The sequence below is a fragment of the Chiloscyllium punctatum genome, chromosome 4, assembly GCF_047496795.1.
Source record: "Chiloscyllium punctatum isolate Juve2018m chromosome 4, sChiPun1.3, whole genome shotgun sequence".
Classification (NCBI taxonomy): domain Eukaryota; kingdom Metazoa; phylum Chordata; class Chondrichthyes; order Orectolobiformes; family Hemiscylliidae; genus Chiloscyllium; species Chiloscyllium punctatum.
The window spans coordinates 37,671,420-37,692,136 of record NC_092742.1 but is presented as its reverse complement, the minus strand read 5'-3'; the positions used below and the strand labels follow the sequence as shown (position 1 = coordinate 37,692,136).

The following is a 20,717-nucleotide window of genomic DNA, read 5'->3' as shown; positions in this document are numbered from 1 at the left end:
GGGAAAGGTGGGCACCGCAGAGAGTGGAGTGCATTATTTCTCCCCAACTCTATTTTGATTTAATCCCTGCCCTCCCCTTCACTGTTTGATCACACAGCATTGCCCTTTGATGTGAAGGGCACTGCTTGTCACTGGCCACTCGGGTGTTTCCTTTCTTCCTGGTGGTGGAAATTGAATAAAGATTCGTGCACCTTGTGTCTTTCACTGTGTCTCACACCTGCATACACACAACATGGGTGCTGGGGAAAAAATAAGCACGACCGCAGTTAGGCGGTAGTGTGGGGGTAATAAAAAAAAGACCAGGAACGTTAGATATCGAGAAAGAAGAAAAATAGAGGAGTGTCACACATCCTGCTCACTCTGAGAGCTGGCTCTGAAGCACAAGTGTCTAGACAACTCCTACAATTTGCACCACTAACTTTAAACCTGTGTAAGTACGGTTCCGCAAATGCAGCAAAGTCTAGTTATCCTCAACTGGCTCACACATATGGGTGTCTTGAGCACCTCAGTTTCTATCACTCAACTAGAAAGGTCTGTTTGTAAGCCAGTCAGGAGAGTGAGTGTGCTCATATGCAGAAATGAATTGTACAGATAGTGTTGCAGGTTTCCTCCCAGGATTACAGTGGGCAATGAAATGGGACAAATATCTCCAGGAGACTGAATCACACCACGAATGAATTAGGAACTTTCTGGTCCAAGTTAATAAAGCAGCCATGTTTCAATTGAAACAATTTTTAAAATTAGGAAGAATAACTAATGCCCAGTCATACCGAAACAACTCACAGACAACTAGTGAATGTGATTGTGAATTTGAACCAACCAGGACTGTACAGAGTGCAAAGGACAAGTAAGGAGGAGAGGAAGGGATGAGGTTGGCAATATCTGCCTGATGAAATCTCAGACACAGCTCACCATTTGCTAGTACAGGCTACTTGTTTATTTCTTTTTGTTTGCATGAGGCCAAAGGAAATCAATTTGCATAAACTGAGAAAATTCAATAGGAGTTTCTTATTGCGATATATGCTGTATATCATCCTCTATCATCACTGTTACAACTGTTGAATAACCTTAATAATTTTACATGATTCACATCACAATTGTGCTAGCAGGGACCAACAGTAACCAACATTATGCTTGGCGATACCTCATGCCAATAAGCGTGACTTCTTGCTTTTTGACAATATGAAGGCGGGGGTTGTTCCTGGGTGTAAGGCTTATGTATACTTTTTATAAGATGGTGTTCTACTTTATGCGTTTTCTTTTTGCATAGCCCATTAGGAACACATGAAGCAGTACTGGTTATAAAAGTACAGTCAGGAATTCCATTTGACCAGATTGTCTGGTCAACGTTACAGTCCTGTTGATGGGATTTTACTGTGTTCAAATTAGCTGTTGACTTTCCTATATTGCAATACTAACTAGGTTTCAAGGTGTTGTGTTGGCTGTAAAGCACTTTGGAAGTTCCTTAGGAAGGAAAAATGTGCAGCATAAATGTAAATCTTTCTTGACACTCCCTTCATATTCACTCAACACTTTTTAGCCTTTATGACAAGATCTCCGGATTCATTAATCACGAGTGTCATTCAGCAATGATTTGCTTATGTCTTTCAGATCAAGGCATAGGAGGTCTTGTGGCCCAATGCCTCCTCACCCTACCAAGGTTTGGTATCATGGGTCAGACCTGCCTTTGCTCAGAGAACTGAAGAAGGAAATCAGATAATTTTGCCAACAGAAGAGCTCAATAGAGAGGGAAGAGCCATTCCAAGCTGGCTCCTCCACTAGTTAGGCTGTGAGACCCTGAAATGGGAACAAAGAAAATGAAAAATAGGTGCTGGAAAGATGTATCTACTTTTTTCAGCAAATTGGTAGCAAATTCAAAAATGGGCTTTTATAAAGAAATAATAGAGGAAAGAAGAAGCAATAGTATTAATGGTAAGTTTTTTGCATGCATGTGGAAACAGTTTATGGCACAGTACTTCAATGCTGTCAAGTTTAACATTATTTGCGATTCATAATTAAAAGCTCCAAATTGAATGGAGAATTTTTAATCTTAACTAGATTATCATTTTTGAAAGTTTTTTTTAAATATTGATGCATACCTTCTCCAACCATGCACTTATTAGATACTAATCAAAATAGGGACAAAGTGATCAGCCACTAGAAGAGGGATCAGCATAACTTTGGCCATTGTATGTCCACCATAAGATAGGGCTCATCCAAATTACCGTTGTTTGTTATGCCGCTGATAATGCATGTATCTTGTTTAAGTATGAAGAGAAGGATGTTGTAAAAGTGAATAGTGCAGAGCATCACACAGATATTCTAAAATTATATTGAAACTATTTTTACATATGCTGTTAATTTTGGTAATAAAGTTTAATTTTTAAAAGATTACCTATGGTGGTTATCACAGTCCCAGCAAAGAAAAAGGCACTACCAAGTTCCCAGTGGCTTGTATTATTAGCTGAATTATCTACAGGATTCACTCCAGCACCAAGAGCCTCAATTGCATGCTGGAAAGAAACAGTTGTACATTAATAAATTATACTTTCAGAAAAATTCACAATAAAGCAATTGAAACATTTGTTAGTGAATACCCAGACTTATAACTTTAAAGAGGAATTTAAAATACTATATGTAACTCACGTACAGCACACAAGCCATAGCTTCCTGATCTACAAAGTCATATGAAAACATTGCATTACATTTTCACACATATGCAGCTGACACACAAATCTAGCTCACCATCACTTCTCTTGATCCCTTCACTGTTCTCAAGTTATTAGACTGCTTATCAGATATCCAGCATTAGATGATCAAATATTTTTTTAAATTAAATACTGGAAAGACGGAAGACACTTTTTCTCTGTCCCCACTCCAACTCCATTCCCTAACTACTGATGCCAACTCACTCCCTGTGGATCAGTGTGTTCGCAACCCATGGTTTCAGACTTCATCCCAAATGAGTTTCCAACTCAATATTTGTGTCATCACTAATACCACCTATTTACACTTCTGTATTCATGTCTTCATTAACTCTAGGCTGGACTACTTCATTATAATCCTACATCACTCCTAACATTTCCTCACTCCCGCTAGACATAGAATTGTCCTATTGCAGAAGGTGTAAAACTTGCCTATTCATCTCCCCCCTCTCCTTACTGTCCAAGGCCTGAATACACTTTCCAAATGAAGCAGCATTTTGCTTTTAATCTAGTCTACTGTATTTGCTGCTCAAAACACTGCCTCCTCTACAGTGGTGAGACCAATAACAGACTGGGTTATCACTTTACACAACATTACCCTCACCTCCCAGTTGCTTGTAATTCCAATTAACCACCTTGCTCTCAAGCTTACATTTCTGTCCTAGGCCTGCTGCAATGATCCAAGCACAAAACAAGCTCAAAGAACTGTAGTGATTGTAATAAGGTCAGCCAGATGGACCTCATAAAATATGAGTTCTCTGACTGTAGCTGTTAATCTAGTCCAGTCAGGGAGCACTGGTTGACAGATAACAGCAGGAGTCGTCGGGATAGAGCCCAACTGGCGCTCGACCGCTGGAGCTCCTTTGAAAGAGCTTACTGGTCGGCCCACGCTGCTCGCCAGGCGCCTGGGCTTGACGCGAATGAGCGAAAGCGAGTCAGGAGTTTCCTGGTGGCACTCCTGGTGAGGGTGAGGGCGAGGGACTTCTGTGCCCCTCCCCCGTCCTCCAGTAAATGTATATATCGGTTTTTAAATGTACTGGTCGTGGTTGCACAACGCTTCCGACATGGAGACAACTATAGCCAGCCTCAACATCAACGGCAGCAGGGAATCACAGCGCAGATTCCAGACCCTCTCGGTCCTCTGGGACGGGAGGTATGCGGTGTGCTTCCTGCAAGAAACCCACACTACCCCAGGAGACGAAGCCACCTGGCTCCTGGAGTGGCGAGGTGGGGGGGGTCTACATGAGTCACCTCACCTGCAGATCTGGCGGGGTGTCTGGTGGCTATCTTGTTGGCCCCGCATTTTCAGCCGGAGATCTTGGGGGTCAGAGAGCCAGTGCCAGGCCGTTTGCTTCACCTGACGGTTCGGCTGGGGGGCGCGCTGCTTCTCTTGGTGAACGTCTACGCTCCCCTTGCCGGGCCGAGGCAAGCGAGCTTCTTCGAAGAAGTGTCCGCTCATCTCTCCTCCATCGATAAGAACCAGTGCGTCGTCCTCGAGGGCAGGGACCACGGCGGTGCCCGCACTGGCTGGGCATCGGGGAAGAGGTTGGGGGACTTGGTCAAGTCCTTCGACCTGGTGGACGTCTGGCAGAATCTCCATCCCGACTCTATCGCCTTCACCATCGTGAGGCCTGGGGTTGGAGCGTCCAGAATCGACCGCCTGTACGTTTCGCGGGCGTACGCCTCCTGTTTTCCGAAGGCCTCCATGCGGCAGGTGTCGTGCACGGACCATCACCTGGTGTGGGCGGAACTCCTTCTGTTCGGTGCCAGGCTCGGCTCCGCGTACTGGCACTTTAACAACCTGCTGCTGGAGGACGAGTGGTTCCGGGACTCATTTCGTCGTTTCTGGGCCGGCTGGAGAAGGAAGCGGGGAAGCTTCCCCTCCCTGAGGCTATGGTGGGACGTGGGCAAGGCTCACGTCCGCGTCTTCTGTCAGGAGTACACGAGGGGGTCGACGAAGAGGCGGAAATCCAGGATCGAGAAGTTGGAGAGGGAGATGCTCAACCTGGAGTCACGCCTCGGTCAGCCCGACGCAGACCCGGCCCTGCGCGGACCCTTACCTGGACCGCAGCTCCCCCTTCTACTCGCTGGAAAAAGGCGTGGCACCCGTCAGCAGCTCCTTGTGCTGCTGGCCGACGACGGGTCCCTCGTCTCTGATCCGGAGGGTATCAGGGCCCACATCCGGAACTATTACACGGCTCTGTTCTCTCTGGATCCATCCAGCGAGGATGCTCGCAGAGTTATATGGGAGGACCTGCCGCAGCTTGGCCCGGAGGACGCTGGAAGGCTCGGCGCTTCCGTCACTTTAGAAGAGCTGACCGCCTCTTGAGGGGCAAAACCCCGGGGCTGGACGGGCTGACTGTGGAGTTCTTCAGGGTGTTCTGGGACGTCCTGGAGAGTGACTACGCACAGGTCCTGGGGAGTGTCTAAATGCCGGACAGCTGCCCCTTTCTTGGCGCAGGGCGGTCATCGTCCTGCTGCCAAAGAAGGGGGACCTTCGTTCTTTGAAGAACTGGCGTCCAGTCTCCGTCCTCAGCACGGACTACAAAATCTTCGCCAGGGTGTTGTCTTCTCGCCTGGCTTCCATGCTGGCCCACAAGATTCACCCGGACTAGTCCTACACGGTCCCGGGCTGGTGGATACACGACAACGTCCACCTGGTCCGGGACCTGATCCATTTCTGTCGACGGGCTGGTCTGCCGAGCGCCTTCCTGTCTCTTGACCAGGAGAAGGCGTTCGACAGGGTCAATCATGAGTACCTGCTCGGGACTCTGCAGGCATTCGGGTTCGGGACGCAGTTTGTCACCCGGATCCGACTTTTGTACGCCGCCGCAGAGTGTCTGATTAAAGTTAACGGGTCCCTGACGGCGCTCCTTCGCTTCGGGAGAGGAGTGCGTCAAGGCTGCCCCCTGTCCGGCCAGCTGTATTCCCTGTGCGTGGAGCCTTTCCTGCGCCTCTTGCGGAGGAGGTTGTCGGGGCAGGTTCTGCGCGGCGCGGGCACGGGGGTGGTCCTCTCGGCCTACGCCGACGACGTGCTCCTCACTTTCACCGACCCGGCTGACCTGGGGAGGATGCGAGAGTGCCAGGCTGTGTACTCGGCAGCGTCTTCCGCCAGGATCAACTGGGCCAAATGTTCTGGACTACTGGTCGGTCCGTGGCGGGTGGACTCTCTGCCGGAGGAGTTACAGGTCTTCAGCTGGAGTACCACCCATCTCCTCTACCTGGGGGTCTACCTCAGCCTGGCTGAGGAATCCTGGCTGGCCAACTGGCAGGAGCTGGAGGCCAAAGTCTCAGCTCGCCTAGGCTGCTGGACAGGACTGCTCCGAGTGCTATTTTACAGGAGTCGAGTGCTGGTCATAAACCAGCTGGTGGCCGCCAGGCTGTGGTACCAGCTGGTCACTTTGGTCCCTCCTCCTGGCTTTGTCGCTGACATCCAGAGAACGTTGGTCAACTTCTTCTGGGACAAAAAGATGCATTGGGTCGCTGCGCAGGTTCTGAGTCGCCCTATTGAGGAGGGCAGTCAGTCACTCCCAGGTCGCGACGTTCCGCCTTCAGACCTTGCAACGATACCGTTACATCGAGCATCCTCCTAGGTGGTGCGCCCTGGCAACCGTATTTTTTCCGCCAGGTGCATAGCCTCAACTACGACACGCAGCTCCTGTTCGTCGACTGTGACGGTTTGGAGGTCGCCCTCAAGACACTGCCTGTCTTTTACCAGGACCTGATCACTGTCTGGAACATGGTCGAATCGCAAAGCGGCTGTCATCATGGAGCCATTGCTCAGGAATCCGCACCTCCGTACTCGTGGGTTCGAGTGGCTGTCAGAGGGAGGGCCGTGGCTGCGAGGGTGACCTGGGTCGGGACATGCTGGGGGCCTGGGCTGGACGCTGCCGCAGGACATAGCGAGCAGGCAGCAGTAGACGTCCGGTACATGGCCACCGCCATCTGACGCCTTAAAACGGCGGTGCTCTGACCCGACGTAGTGCACCAGTTGGAGGACGCTCAGGTGTGCGGTGGGATCTTGTCTGCGCTCACCCCAGCCCGGATGGAATTTCACATTGGCCCCAAGGTCCTGTACTTCCCGCGGGAGCCTGTGCCCCACAACCTGAGCCGCCTCCGGAATTTTAATTTTGTCCCTTTCAAGGATGTAAAAAGGCGGGCCCTGTATCGACTGCTGCTGCATACAATCCACCTCTTCTCCCTCATCCACTGTCCGGACACGCCTTGGCGTGGCCATTTGCCACCAGGCGGTGGAGATCCCCAGTGGAGGGCTCTGTATGTGGGAGTCCTCCCCCTTTCTCTCAGGGATCTGGGGTGGAGGGTGCTGCATGCAGCAGTCCCCTGCAACCGCAGATTGCGGTGGTTCCCGGACTCCCAGCCCAACTGCTTGTTCTGTGGAGTCCGTGGACCATGTATATTTTGGGTGGGGGCATTTGCACTCCCTTTTTTGATTTTCTTAAAAACCACCTCCTCTGCTTTTGGTTGCACTTCAGTCCCACGCTCCTGATCTTCAGGCACTTGGTACGGAAGAGGGAGGGCAGGTCTGAAGACCTCCTCGTGGGTCTGCTCCTGGGCCTGGCCAAACTGGCCATCAACAGGTCCAGGCAGCAGGCCATGGAGGGGGTCATTAGGGCCGACTGCCTGCCCCTCTTCCGCGGTTACGTTAGTGCCCGGGTGTCCTTGGAGAAGGAGCACGCGGTGTCCACCAACACCCTGGAGTTGTTCAGGAAGAGGTGGGTGCCGCAGGGAGTGAAGTGTATTATTTCCCCCTCCCCTTCACTGTCTGCTCACACAGCATTGCCCTTTGATGTGAAGGGCACTGCTTGTCACTGGCCACTTGGGTGTTTCTTTTCTTCCTGGTGGTAGAAATTTGAATAAAGATTTGTGCACCTTGTGTCTTTCACTGTGTCTCACACCTGCACACACACAACATGGGTGTTGGGGAAAAAAATAAGCACTATCGCAGTTAGGCGGTAGAGTGGGAGAAAAAATAACATTTAAAAAAAAACTGACATTCACTACCGCAGAGAAAAAAACAGCAGGAGTATCAGACATCTTGGCACTCTGAGAGCTGGCTCTTGAGGGAGCTAGATCAGCATCAAGGACTTTCCATGTGTAAATAAAGGTTGACTTGGTGATGGGACACCAGCCTCTGTGAAGTTATTTCAGGAAAAAAAAGCCTCAACTTTCTGCTTAGGCACGTTACAGTCTCAATGTCACAATACTGAACTCAATAACTTCAGAAATTGGCAGTGTTATGTCTGCTCTCCATTTTCTTATATTCTACCAATTCCACCATTCCCTACACCAACCCCCACAGTCTTGTCTTCTTTATTTTGTCCTTAGTAGAGAGAACACATTGTTTCTCTTTCACATGCTAATTTATGCCCAACTTACATTTTTTTTCTCTTTCTCCACCATTAACAACCCTTCTGACTTATTTCTTCTCTGCCTCTGTCAAAAGTATAAAAATATATTTCCACTACCTTCCAGTTCTGAAGAAGCATTGTACCAGACACAAAATGTTAACTCTATTTCTTTCTCCACAGATACTGGCAGACCTGCTGAATTTCTCCAGCATTCTCTCTGATTGTTCTAAACATTTCCATTGGTATTGTGAATACCTGACTCCATAATTTATGCAATTTAGAGGTATAGTTTTACAAAACTGAAGTTTTGGTTGGGGACAAAAGCGTTAAATGTAAGTTAAATAGATTCTCTTGGTTAGAGAACTTGTAAATTGACCTTGATTAATTATACTTCAGAGTGTTTATTTAATCAGGTCAGAATTAGACCAGTTAGCTTAACATCGGTCAATCAGGCAGTCAATATGGTATGCAAAAAGTAAATTACATTTGACTGATTTATTAAATTTTTTGAGGATCCATGTAACATGAAAAAAGGGGAACTTGTATGTGTGGTGCACTTGGATTTCCAGAATGCATCTGACAATGTGCCCATGGAATCCACAAAATCTCTACTGTATGGAACTAGGCCATTCAGCTCAACAGGTCCCCACCAACACTCCAAAAAGCTTCCCACCCAGACCCATTCCCCTACCCTTTCCCTGTAAACCTGCATTTCTCATGGCTAATGTACCTAGCCTACACATCCCTGAACACTAGCATGGCAATTTAGCATGGCCAATCCACCTAACTTGCACATTTGTGTTCTGTGAGAGGAAACCGGAGCACCTAATGGAGACCCATGCAGACACAGGAAGAATGTACAAGCTCCATACAGACAGTTGTCTGAGGTTGGAATTGAACCTAGGTCCCATGCGCTGTGAGTGCTAACCACTGAGTCCAATGCCACATCAATGATCACTATACAGGGAACGCATGGGGTAGAGGGTAACATATTAGCATAGATAAAGAATTGGATAGCTAACATGAAATAGCAAGTGAGTATAAATGGATCATTTTCAGATTGACAAGCTGTAGCTAGTGTCAAAATGTGTGGCGCTGGAAAAGCACAGCAAGTCAGACAGCATCCAAGGAACAGGAGAGTTGATATTTCGGGCATAAGCCCTTCATTCCTGACCAAGGGCTTATGCCTGAAACGTCGACTCTTGTGCTACTCGGATGCTGCCTGACCTGCTGTGCGTGTCCAGCGCCACACCTTTTGATTCTGACCCTCCAGCGCCTGCAGTCCTCACTTTCTCCAAGCTGTAGCTATTGGAGTGCCAGAGGGATCAGTGCCATGACCTCAGCTATTTACAATTTATATCAATGACTTTGACGAAGCGACTTTATGAACGATTGCTTAACTTGCTGATAGAATAGCAAAATGATAGGTGAGTAAATTATGAAGAGGACATAAAGAGATATAGATAAGTTAAATGTTTGGGAAAAAATTTGGCAGATGGCATAGAATGTGAGAAAATGTGAATTTGTCCATTTTGGCAGGAAGAACAGAAAGGCAGATTATTACTTAGGTAGAGAGTGATTGCAGAACTCTGCTATACAAAGAGCTGCAGATGTCTTGGTACATGATTCATAAAATACAATGTTGTCATAATTATAAGGAGCAAGGAATGCAAGATTAAGGAAGTTTTGTTACAATTGTACATGGTGATGGTAAAATCACATCTGGAGTATTGTCTCCTTACCAAAGGAAGGAAATAATTACATAAGAAGTAGTGCAGAAAAAAAGTTCATTCAGCTGATTTTCAGATAAAGGGGTTGTCTGATGATAAAAGTTTGGACACATTGGGTCTGTATCTATTGGGGTTTAGAACAATTGTAAAATGGTTTCGTTCAAACATATAAAATCCCAAGAGGACTTGACAGGGTAGTTGCTGAAAGAATACTTTCCCTTATAGATTAGACTAAAATTAAAAGGAGACAGTTTAAAAATATAGGATCTCCCATTTAACCTGGAGGTGAAGAGAATTTGTTTCTCTCGTATTATGTAATTCTCTTCCCCAGAGAGTAGTGGAGGCAGAGTCATTGAATATTGTTAATCCTAAATTAGACAGATTTTTGATCCACAATGGTTCAAAGGGTATTGGAAGTAAATAAGAAAGTAAAGGCCACAGTCAAGTCAGCCATGATTCTTATCAAATCACGGACTCATCTTGAGGGCATAAATGGCCTAACTCGCTTTCAAATTTATGCGTTTACATGCAATTAAAATGAAAATAAACTTAAACAATAGATGACCCATTTCTAAATCTATATATACCTCAATAAATGATTTAAATTACTTATGTCATTCTCTGACGAAATGAAGGGGCGGTATGGTGGCACAGTGATTAGCACTGCTGCCTCACAGCGCCAGAGACCCGGGTTCATTTCCCGCCTCAGGCGACTGACTGTGTGGAGTTTGCACGTTCGCCCCGTGTCTGCGTGGGTTTCCTCCAGGTGCTCCGGTTTCCTCCCACAGTCCAAAGATGTGCAGGTCAGGTGGATTGGCCATGCTAAATTGCCTGCAGTGTTAGGTAAGGGGCAGATGTAGGAGTATGGGTGGGTTGCGCTTCGGCGGGGTGGTGTGGACTTGTTGGGCCGAAGGGCCTGTTTCCACACTGTAAGTAATTTAATCTAAGGTAAAAGCACCATTGTAAATAGGGAAGTTTAAGACGAAGCTTACTCTGGTCTCACTCAAAATTTGAATTATTCCTGTGGGTTTAAGAATCAAAGCTGGCTTAATTAATGCAAATTTTTGTTTGTAAGATCCCATATATGCCACATTGTCATGGATATGAAATGGATATGGAACTGTACTATTTTGTGGTGTTTATCTCTACATTCTCATTCACAGAAACAGGCATTCAGCAATTTAATTTGGGGACAGACGAGGAAGCTGCAGCTCACTGAGCCAAGGGGAACCTTCAGGTTCTGAATAAGAGGAATATCAGACTCAAAATACTAACCTTGTCTCCAAACCTACTGAGTTTCTCCAGCATTTTCTGAGTTTGTTTCAAATTTCCAGCATCTGAGGTATTTTGCTCTTACAGGAGCAGAGGAACCTGAGTGTATTTGTTCTAGACTATTAATCAAGAAACTCAAGTAATGTTCTGGGGACCCAGATTCAAATCCCACCACAGCAGATGGTGGAATTGATAACCATGAAACCATTGTTAATTGTCAGAAAAACCTATCTGGTTCTCTAATGTTCTTAAGGAAGGAAATCTGCCACCATCATCTGGTCTGGCCTACATGTGATTCCAAAGCCACAGCAATGTGTTGATCCTCAACTGCCCTCTGAAATGGCCTACCAAGCCACTCATTTGCATCAATCTCTACGACATCTCAACAAAAAAGTGAAACTGGACAGACCACCAGGCATCAACCTCTATGCCAGGAAAAGACAACAGAAGAAACAACCTCGTTGACTCTGCTACATGCTCCTTACTATCATCTGGAGGCTGAATGGGGCTTGACACAATTATACTCACAGAATCATACATGACAGACAATGTCCCACTGCCACAATCACCAACCCTGGGTTAGTGATTTTCTTCACCTTCAGGACAGACCCAGCAGAGGTGGCAGCACTGTAGTATGTAGTTGGGGAGGAGCTGCCTTGGCAATCCTCAATATTGGACCACATGGCTTCAGGTTAAACATGAGAAAAGAAACCTCTTGCTGATTATGACATACCTCCCTCAGCTGATGAATCAGCTCATCTAGTCAAGTTCTTTTAGTACAGTTACATCTGCCCAGAAATGGGAATCAATGAGTATTAGGAGGCAAACCGTCCATTGGCTGGAGTCACACCTGACACATAGGAAGATGGTTGTAGTTGCTGGAAGTGAGTTATCTCAGCTACACACATCTGCAGGAGTTCTTCAGGTAGTGTCTTAGTTTCAACTATCTTCAACTGCATTATCACTGATCTTCCTTCCATCATAAGTGGGGGTGGTCACCAATGATTGCACAATGTTCAGCACCATTTGATATTGAAGCATTCCATATTCAAATGCAACAACATCTGGACAATATCTAAGCTTGGGTTGACAAGTGGCAGGTAACATTCATGCCACACAAATGCCAGACAAGGACCATGTTGAATAAATGATAATCTAACCACTGGCCCTTGACATTTACTCATGTTACCATCACTGAATCCCCACTATCAATATCTTTAGGGTTCCCATTGACCAGAAACTCAACAGGATAGCCACATAAACACAAAGGCTACAAAAGTAGGTCAGAGGTTAGGAACACTGTGGCGAGTAACTCACCTCCTGATTCCTCAAAGCCTGTCCACCATCTACAAGACACAAGGCAGGAGTGTGATGGAATATTACTCCCCACTTGCCTGGATGGGTGCAACTCCAACAACACTCAAGAAGCTTGATGCCATCCAGGCCAAAGTAGCCTGCTTGATTGGCATGACTGCCAAAAGCATCCATTCCCTCTACCACTAATGCTCAGTAGCAGCAGTGTGTACTATCTGCAAAATGCACTGCAGAAATTCATTAAAGATCCTTAGACAGTACCTTCCAAACCCACAACTATTTCCATCTAGAAGGACAGGACCAGCTAATACAAGGGAAAACCACCACCTGCAAGATCCCTTCCAAGCCACTCACCATCCTGACTTGGAAATATACGCCAGTTCTCCACTATCGCTGGGTCAAAATTCTAGAATTCCCTCCCTAAGGGTATTGTGGCTCAACCTTCCCACAGGAACTGCAGCTCACCACCACCTTTTCAACAGCAACCAAGGACAGGCAATAAATGCTGGCCAACCAGCAACATGCATGTCCTACATATGAATTATTTAAACAACAAGGGCATAGAATTAAATTAATTAGTAAAAATAGAAAAAGTGATATGAGGAAACCTTTCTTCACATAGTGAGTGGTAAGGAGCTGGAATGCCCTGCCTAAGAGTGTGGTGCAGACTGGTTTTACTTTGGTTTCAAAAGGAGACTTAGACAAGTATTTGACAAGGAAGAACTCATACAGTTATGGTATAAAGGCAAGGGAATGGCACTAGGTGGTTTGCTTAGTTGAACAGCCATTGGAGACACAATGAACTAAATAGCTACTTTCTGTGCCATGGAAACTTTGTGACTATCTGGTATGATCTGATTCTATAATTTCTTTTAAATGTTCAAATTTCACTTTAACTGTCAACAGTCTTTACAGGGATTATAAAATTGATCTCTCACATTCTAACCTCCAAAAATTTGATGTTATCCAAAACACTGTTGTCTGTGATTTTCCTCATTCACTTATCACTCCCATGCTTGCTGACCTACACTGGTTCTTTGTCAAGAAAAGTTATGATTTTAAAATTATCTTCATTGTTCTCAAGTCTCTCCAGGGTATCACTTTCTATTTTTCTAAAATTTTTTTAGTCACATAATTTTCCAAATTTTCTGTGCTTATTTAGTTCTGGATTCTTGAACATCCTCAATTTTAATTGCTTCACTACTGGTGAGTCTGTATGAAGTTGCTGAGATCTCAATTTCTGGATCACTCTCCCTTCACCTTTCCACCTGCCTACCTTATTTTCCTGGTTTCACTTATTAATTCAACTCAACTCCTTGATCAAGCATTTAGTCACCTGGCCTAATATTTAAGTGATTGAAATCTTTTGCATTTAGGGATGGGTAACAAATATCAGCCTTGCTGGCAATACCCTGATCCTATCAAAAAATTATTAAAAATGCGGTTCAGTGTTATACATTGTTTTTAATGCTCCCGCAATGGGCCTTGAGACATTTTATTTTGTCAAAGGTTCAAATGAATATGTAATGTTTTTGTTTTAACTATCCTCAAGCTGGTCATTTCAGAAACCAACAGCAAGTGGAAGTTATAGTATTAAATTTAACATTTTTTGTAACAAAGCTTGAAAGGAAGTATTTCTATTGTCTGAGTTAAATTTTTCTTTAATACGTGTTCTATACTGGAACTGTTATGATAAGCCCAATTCTATTTCATGGCCCACTTTAAAAATAAGTTTGGACATTTCTAGTTTGAATATTTAAGATAATGCTCAAACATTTATATATTAGAGCAAAATAATTTGGAATATCTCAGATCAGGCTGTATCAATGAGGAGAAAGTGAGGACTGCAGATGCTGGAGATCAGAGCTGAAAATGTGTTGCTGGAAAAGCGCAGCAGGTCAGGCAGCATCCAAGGAGCAGGAGAATCGACGTTTCGGGCATGAGCCCTTCTTCAGGAGGAGGAGAAGGTAAAGCTAGCATTTCAGGTTGGTGACCTTTCATCAGATAAACAGGTCTTGATACTTGTTCAACTAGCAATATCAAGTGTAACAAAGTTATAGAAAACAGCCCACAAAAATTGTTTCAAATCTTACAATAACATCCTTTCTATCAGTATTCTGTATCTATCAGTGGCCTTTTTTGGAACCAATTCTAGTAAAACTTCCTACTTTATTTCATATGATTCAGGAATTGTGATTCTGTGCATTCTCAATGTGTCAATTTCAATTTTAAAAAAACTAATCCAGTGACACTATATGAAAAACGACTAGAGTTCCGCCAAAATTCATTCCTGATCAGCAATGATCCCTCAGTCCAGCATTTCAAAATAAAACAGATTATCTGGCCATTATCTAATACTTATATGTGAGGCCTTGCCACGTGCAAATTGGCTGCTGTGTTTATCGCAGTGGTTACTCTTTAACAGTCTCTAATAGGTTGTAGAACATTTTAGAATATTCTGAAGTGGTGTGGAAGGGTGTTTAATTGCAAATCTTTCCCTATATACAGTAAAACAGTGAAACAGGTTTAGTTCAACAGGTTTATTTGGAAACACAAGGTTTTGTAGGTTTGCTCACCTGATGAAGGAGCAGTGCTCCGAAAGCTAGTGTATCCAAATAAACCTGTTGGCCTATAACCTGCTGATGTGTGATTTTTAACTTTGTACACCCCAGTCCAACAGGGCATCTCCAAATCATGACTACCATTGACTACAGTAAAACAGAAATATATTTACCCAAGTTTAAATGTAACATACTGCGTTTATTGATTTTTTTTATTTAAAAAGGCTTGATTTAACCCAGGTTCCATTGTTCTTATTCCTGTATTCTTAATAGCAGCATCTGACTGGTTGTCTCTGGTGAAATGGAAGGCCCTATGTCAGCGCCAAAAGGGCTGCACACTTAATTGTTGAATGCCACTGTCTGTGAACTGTTGGAAGACAGGAATTATCGCTACATGGTAATAATGATGCATTAAACTAAGTCAAAATCAAAAGTGAGATGGATGTACTTGTGTTTGGAGTAACACGGCCTCCCAGAAATGGACAGGAGTTCTAAATCACATGCCGTGTAGATTGTTCGAGTATTACCTTTCGAACGTAGGAATAATCTGAATTTGATTTGGTTTGGCCATAAACATGATGCAGCCTTTACGTTTAACATGAGATAGTTAAGCTATTTACTTGAAAAGTGTTCATTGAAAGAGGGATAACTTCACCCTTTCTTGGACTTTAAGCACCTGGTGACGGTTACTTGTGAAACAAGGTGATCTTTGTACAAAAAAGCATGTGGAAATGGCGTGTCAGTGCGATCTGAGCATTAAGTCTGACCAATAACATCCACCCCTTCTCAAAACAAAAAAAAACAACTACTTCCCTTTACCAAAACAAGTTCTATCCTTTCAAAATAATGTTTTCTTTGGTGGGGCAAGTTTGGCGGCCGACGCATTTATCCAACCACTTGCAACTGGGAGATGTGTTTGGAGTTAAATCTGAGGCCAGCCCATGTGTGCATTCATTTTCTTACCTCAATGAGTGCATCAAGTTCTCCGGGGTTCACACAGGGGTGATTTCGAAGGAAACTGGATTTCTCTGTCGTGATCTTATGCTTCTGTTTGCTTTCGAAAGGTTTTTCCAGAGCTCGGAACACGGTGCCTCCGATCACCAGGTAAAGGACAACGACCACGAAGATAGCCAGCACCGTTTTCCACTTCATGACTGTGGGCGATGTCTGAGGGCCACTGTCCATGCTGGCTACCACCGTGGTCCTGGAGGATATGGACAGCCTGGGCACCGGGTAGTGCCCGTTGGTCTTTGGATCACAGGCTTGCACTGTGGATTGGACAGCGACTGAAACAAAAACAACTGAAGAGTAACTCTGATCCCAGTGTGGAGAGGGGTCAAACCTACAGCTCTGGGCACTAAAGAAGGACATTTGCGGCCTGAACTGTCAGTCTGATATCATTTCAAGATACATACTAACTTCATAGTTTTCTTTCGAGTTTGACCTTTTAATCAGATGCTTCCTGGAGGTGTACGGTTCAGCGAAACGCCCTGTTTAAATTGTGCGCAAATCAGCCCTTTCAGGTTGGCTCTGTACAATGTGTCATGCAATAGTGTTGCTGTCGCCGGAGTAGTATTTTCTTTGGATGAAATAGGGGCGTGCCGTCAGCGCTCCCTCGTGTCGGTCGTGTTATTCCCTGCCGTTTCTCATCGACTGATTTTGCTTCTAGTGTGAGGGTGCAGCATGTGCGTGTACAGCTGGGCACTGCGCCCAATGTGTGGGTAAATGGACCCAGGAAAATACATGCAGATGTGTGCCTCTCCTCTACAAAATTCAAAATGCCTTTCTTCCTGGACCTACACTTTGATCTTCCCAGGCAAAATAATGTCCATTGACTTGCACTAACAGCAACTGACAATACTAAATGTGCTCGAACTGATTACAAAAGGTCTGTTTAGATTAGATACAAATGTATTTGAATACATAAGGTTATATCTATCTGGTATTGTTTTGGTGGCCATTAATGCGATGGGTGACAGGAGACAGCAGCAGTGGCTTAGAATCGTTCTAAACGTTAACAGAAACTGGTATCTCGTGTAGGGTTACCGGAAACGGTCTGCATGCAACGAAACGGCAGCTCCTCGGCAACATTCCACTGGGGGTCGTGGCCAACTAATGCACCCTGTAACAACGGCCCACCCCGGCAGCTGGCTGCAAAGAGTCGGTTTGGATATTTGCATTCAAGCCACAGGGAAATGAGTAGACTTGATGAAGAGCTTGAGTCTGTTTCGGAGAAATTAAAAGCCGTTTGGAATGATGTAATTGACTGCTGGAGCAGTTGAGATGGTTATTATCGTACATCCATCCAGCAGTTTTCCATCGGGGAAGTCTTGCCGCTGAACGTTTTGAAATTGTTGAACCAGTGTGTGTGTGTGTGTGTGTGTGCTGCAGTGAAAGAACCATTTTCACAAATCACCTCAACGGGAATATTGCAAAGCAGCAAATAGGGGAGAGCGAATGCGGACACGGTTAGAGCTGAAGAGGTATAAACATATCAGTTCCTGGTTTAATTTTGTCAATAGCATACACTCGTCTCAACAAATTAGCTCTCGAGCAATAGTGAGGCTTTTTTGTTCATTCCTTCCCGCCGCAGCGGACTGCGGGTTTTTGCTGTGTGCTTGCCTGTCCACGCAATAATGCAAAAAAAACACTAAGCAGCTACACACTTACACCCCAGCTGTACTCGTAATCGGAACCAATAATTAAATCACAATGGTAATGAAATGAAAAAAGAAAGCGGGCGAAGTAACTGGGTATTGCCGAGATGCAGTTTGGAATGAATAAAAGATTGGCAGATTCAAAGTGAGCTTACTATTCAAATCTCAGTCATACACCCAGACACCCTGGTGTAACTGCTCAGTTAACAGTGTAGCATCGTATCATAATGGCATTTGTCAGACCCTGGACTGGGAACCCGATAAGCGAATTCTCGTTCGTAAATAAAAGAGAAACGAGAAAAAAAAGATTTGGCCCCCAAAGGGCAATAGTTCCCACCACTGTCTACCTCTTTGTGTATGTACATATACCTGAACGATATACCGAATATTAACCCTATGGGCAAATACTGTTCAATTCATGGAATAAAATACCACACGTACATACACTCAAATTCAATACAGCTACGAACCTGGAGGGTCACAACTAGTGTGTTTTCTTGATGATTCTACTGGAAATTTCATCTTAGATCGCCAAAACCTTTTCTTTCCTTGCATTCGCAAATTGCAGTCAGTTACTCGGAATCCGCGTACTTAAGATAAAAGGACATCCTCTGGAGTTAACATTTCACACAAGCGCATTTTATTCCAAGCCAGTCGATCAAAGGAAAATTAGATTTCTAAAACATATATTCAAGCAAAATTCTTAAACCGGGCTGAGGCTCAGCAACATCAGAAAGGATTCGTGCATGAATGATCTCACACTGCAGAGTGCAGAACGAATTGCATGCGTCCGCCTCGCATATGGCAATTAAAACAGAAGTATATTGTCTGTGGAGACCATCGATGCTCTTGCTTCCGAAGAGTGGCTGAACTGAGTTGTTTTTTTTTGGCTGGAGATGAATGCTGTGTATGGCTGTGTCGTGTTGTTAGGTGGAGTTGTGAGTCGGAAGACACCCTTGGATTGTAGGCACATGGCGGTGTCCTGCGGCAGGCGGCAGCCAACTCATCATACATTCCCCACACACAGGAAGATGGAATAAACAGTCAATATTCGGCCAACGGGAAGGGACTCCTTCCAGAAGGCGATTGTTTACGCTACACAGTCGCTTCTGTAATGGTTGTGATGTGGGTGTAGGTGCTCATATCTCTTTGGAAAATCAATGCAGAAACATGACTTTGGCTTTTTGTGGGATTGTTGTGTTGTATCATTCCACCATGCAGATGTTGACAACACGCACACAACAGTTTGTTTCATTAGACCACGTCTTACTTAATGTGTATCGTGCTACTGAACCTCTGACATGCCTGTACTGGAAAAGTTTTTATCATATAAACACCAAATGAATTTTATAATTTTTAAAAATGTAAATTGGACCCGGAAAATGAATACACGTTGAAACAGTTGGTGCATATCATGCTGACAAACGTCGCACACGTTTACGTCCAGGCGTGGCTGGGCTACAAGTTAATACAAGGAATAAGGGAGCACGATCGTTTGTCACAAATACGCTCAACTGTTGATTGCATTTTACATTACTTCATCGCACTGCACCGCGATATTCTGAAACCTGTGCGGAATAACTGTGCCTTCAACCGCAACCACCGCTCACACCGACTGAGCCATCGGCTCTTCCGGGGATACAGCCGGAACAAAAGAGAGGGCGGTGCTTTCAGCCACTTAGACAACAAAAAGTTTGTAAAAAAAATTGGGCGGGTCTGGCAACGTGGTTCATTTGACCCGTTCTAAAAGGTGTCAATAAATGCAACCTTTTATAAATTGTCAACGTAAGGCGTGCGCAATAAAGTAAAATATAATCTGGGTACAGTCAAAACAAGATCAACAATATTTAATCTAGATGCGCTGCTAACATAATGTTTAGACGAGAGTGGTGCTGGAAAAGCACAGCAGGTCAGGCAGCATCCGAGGAGCAGGAAAATCGACGTTTCAGGTAAAAGCCCTTCATCAGGAATCAGATGCTGCCTGACCTGCTGTGCTTTTCCAGCACCACTCTGATCTAAACTCTGGTCCTCACTTTTGCCTTGCTAATATAATGTGGCAGTAGCCACTGGGTTGCATGAAGATTCCTGCAAAGTTTTTTTTTCAAAGTACAGCATACCTTTCTTAGGATTTATGTCAATCCTATGTCAATGAACCAATAGCTTCATGCACCAAACCTCAACATAAAACCTGAAATGTGCTGCTTCCTGTACTTTGTCAATTTTAGTTTCTGTATTGTTCTAGCAATACAACTTGAAACAACATTTGCTGTTCCAACAGTCTTGTCTTACAGATGTACAAAACTTTATTTCAGCCACCATAACCACCAGGGCAAGGGATAGCATAGAGATATTGTTTCTGGCCTAATAATCCAGAACGATACTTCGGGAACTCAGTTTGTACCCCACCGCAAATGATTAACTTGAGTTTTAGGAGAAACAATTATTGTAAAAAAAACCCCTCTTACCTTTCATTAATGCTCTTTATGGAAGGAAATCTACCTTCACTTTTCATTGAAGCAAAGGTAATCTCCTGGCTTGTTGGTTATGGTAGAGTGGTGGATATGCCAACCCTATCAGGTTTCAGATCATGTTTGAATGTAATTCTACTGGTTTTGATGGCCCACAATTGAAGTGTCAATCAACTGAAGCTATAACAGGACCCCGTACAACACAGGAACACTTGAATACCAAACAGCACAAGTAGCAATTACACGTGAATTGTGATGGATGATGAAACAACTCACTAGAGAAGGCTTCACAAATATTCCAATCTCCAATGATTGGGGAGCCCAGTGCAACAGTACAAATACCAAGGCTGAATCATTTGTGACAATCTTCAGCCAGAAGTGCCAAGTGGATGATCCACCTCCATCTCCTCCAGATGTTCCCAGCATAACAGACACCAGTATCCAGAAATTTCAATTTATTGTATGTGAAATCAAGAAACAGCCAAAGGCACTAGATGCTGGATAGGCTATGGGTACTGACAATCTTTGAGCAATAGAACTGAAGGCTTGTGCTCTAGAAGTTGCCATGGCTCTAGCACAGCTATGACACTGGAATCTATCTGACAATGTAGAAAATTGCTTAAATATATCCTGTACAGAAA

At 44.6% G+C, this 20,717-nt stretch overlaps 1 protein-coding gene across 2 annotated transcripts in view; it reads right to left on the bottom strand.

The window, feature by feature from the left end:
* The window catches only part of LOC140476197 (potassium channel subfamily K member 10-like), a 43,500-nt gene extending 24,307 nt beyond the window's left edge, over positions 1-19,193 (bottom strand). For both annotated transcript variants that reach the window (XM_072568411.1, XM_072568412.1), the window contains exons 1-3: positions 18,079-19,193; positions 15,915-16,237; positions 2,396-2,513 (exon numbers count right to left, since the gene is read on the bottom strand). In XM_072568411.1, coding sequence (XP_072424512.1) covers positions 2,396-2,513; positions 15,915-16,237; positions 18,079-18,163 — 526 coding nt within the window. In that variant the 5' untranslated portion in view covers positions 18,164-19,193. The remainder of the gene's footprint in view (positions 1-2,395; positions 2,514-15,914; positions 16,238-18,078) is intronic.
* Positions 19,194-20,717: the final 1,524 nt, after the last annotated feature.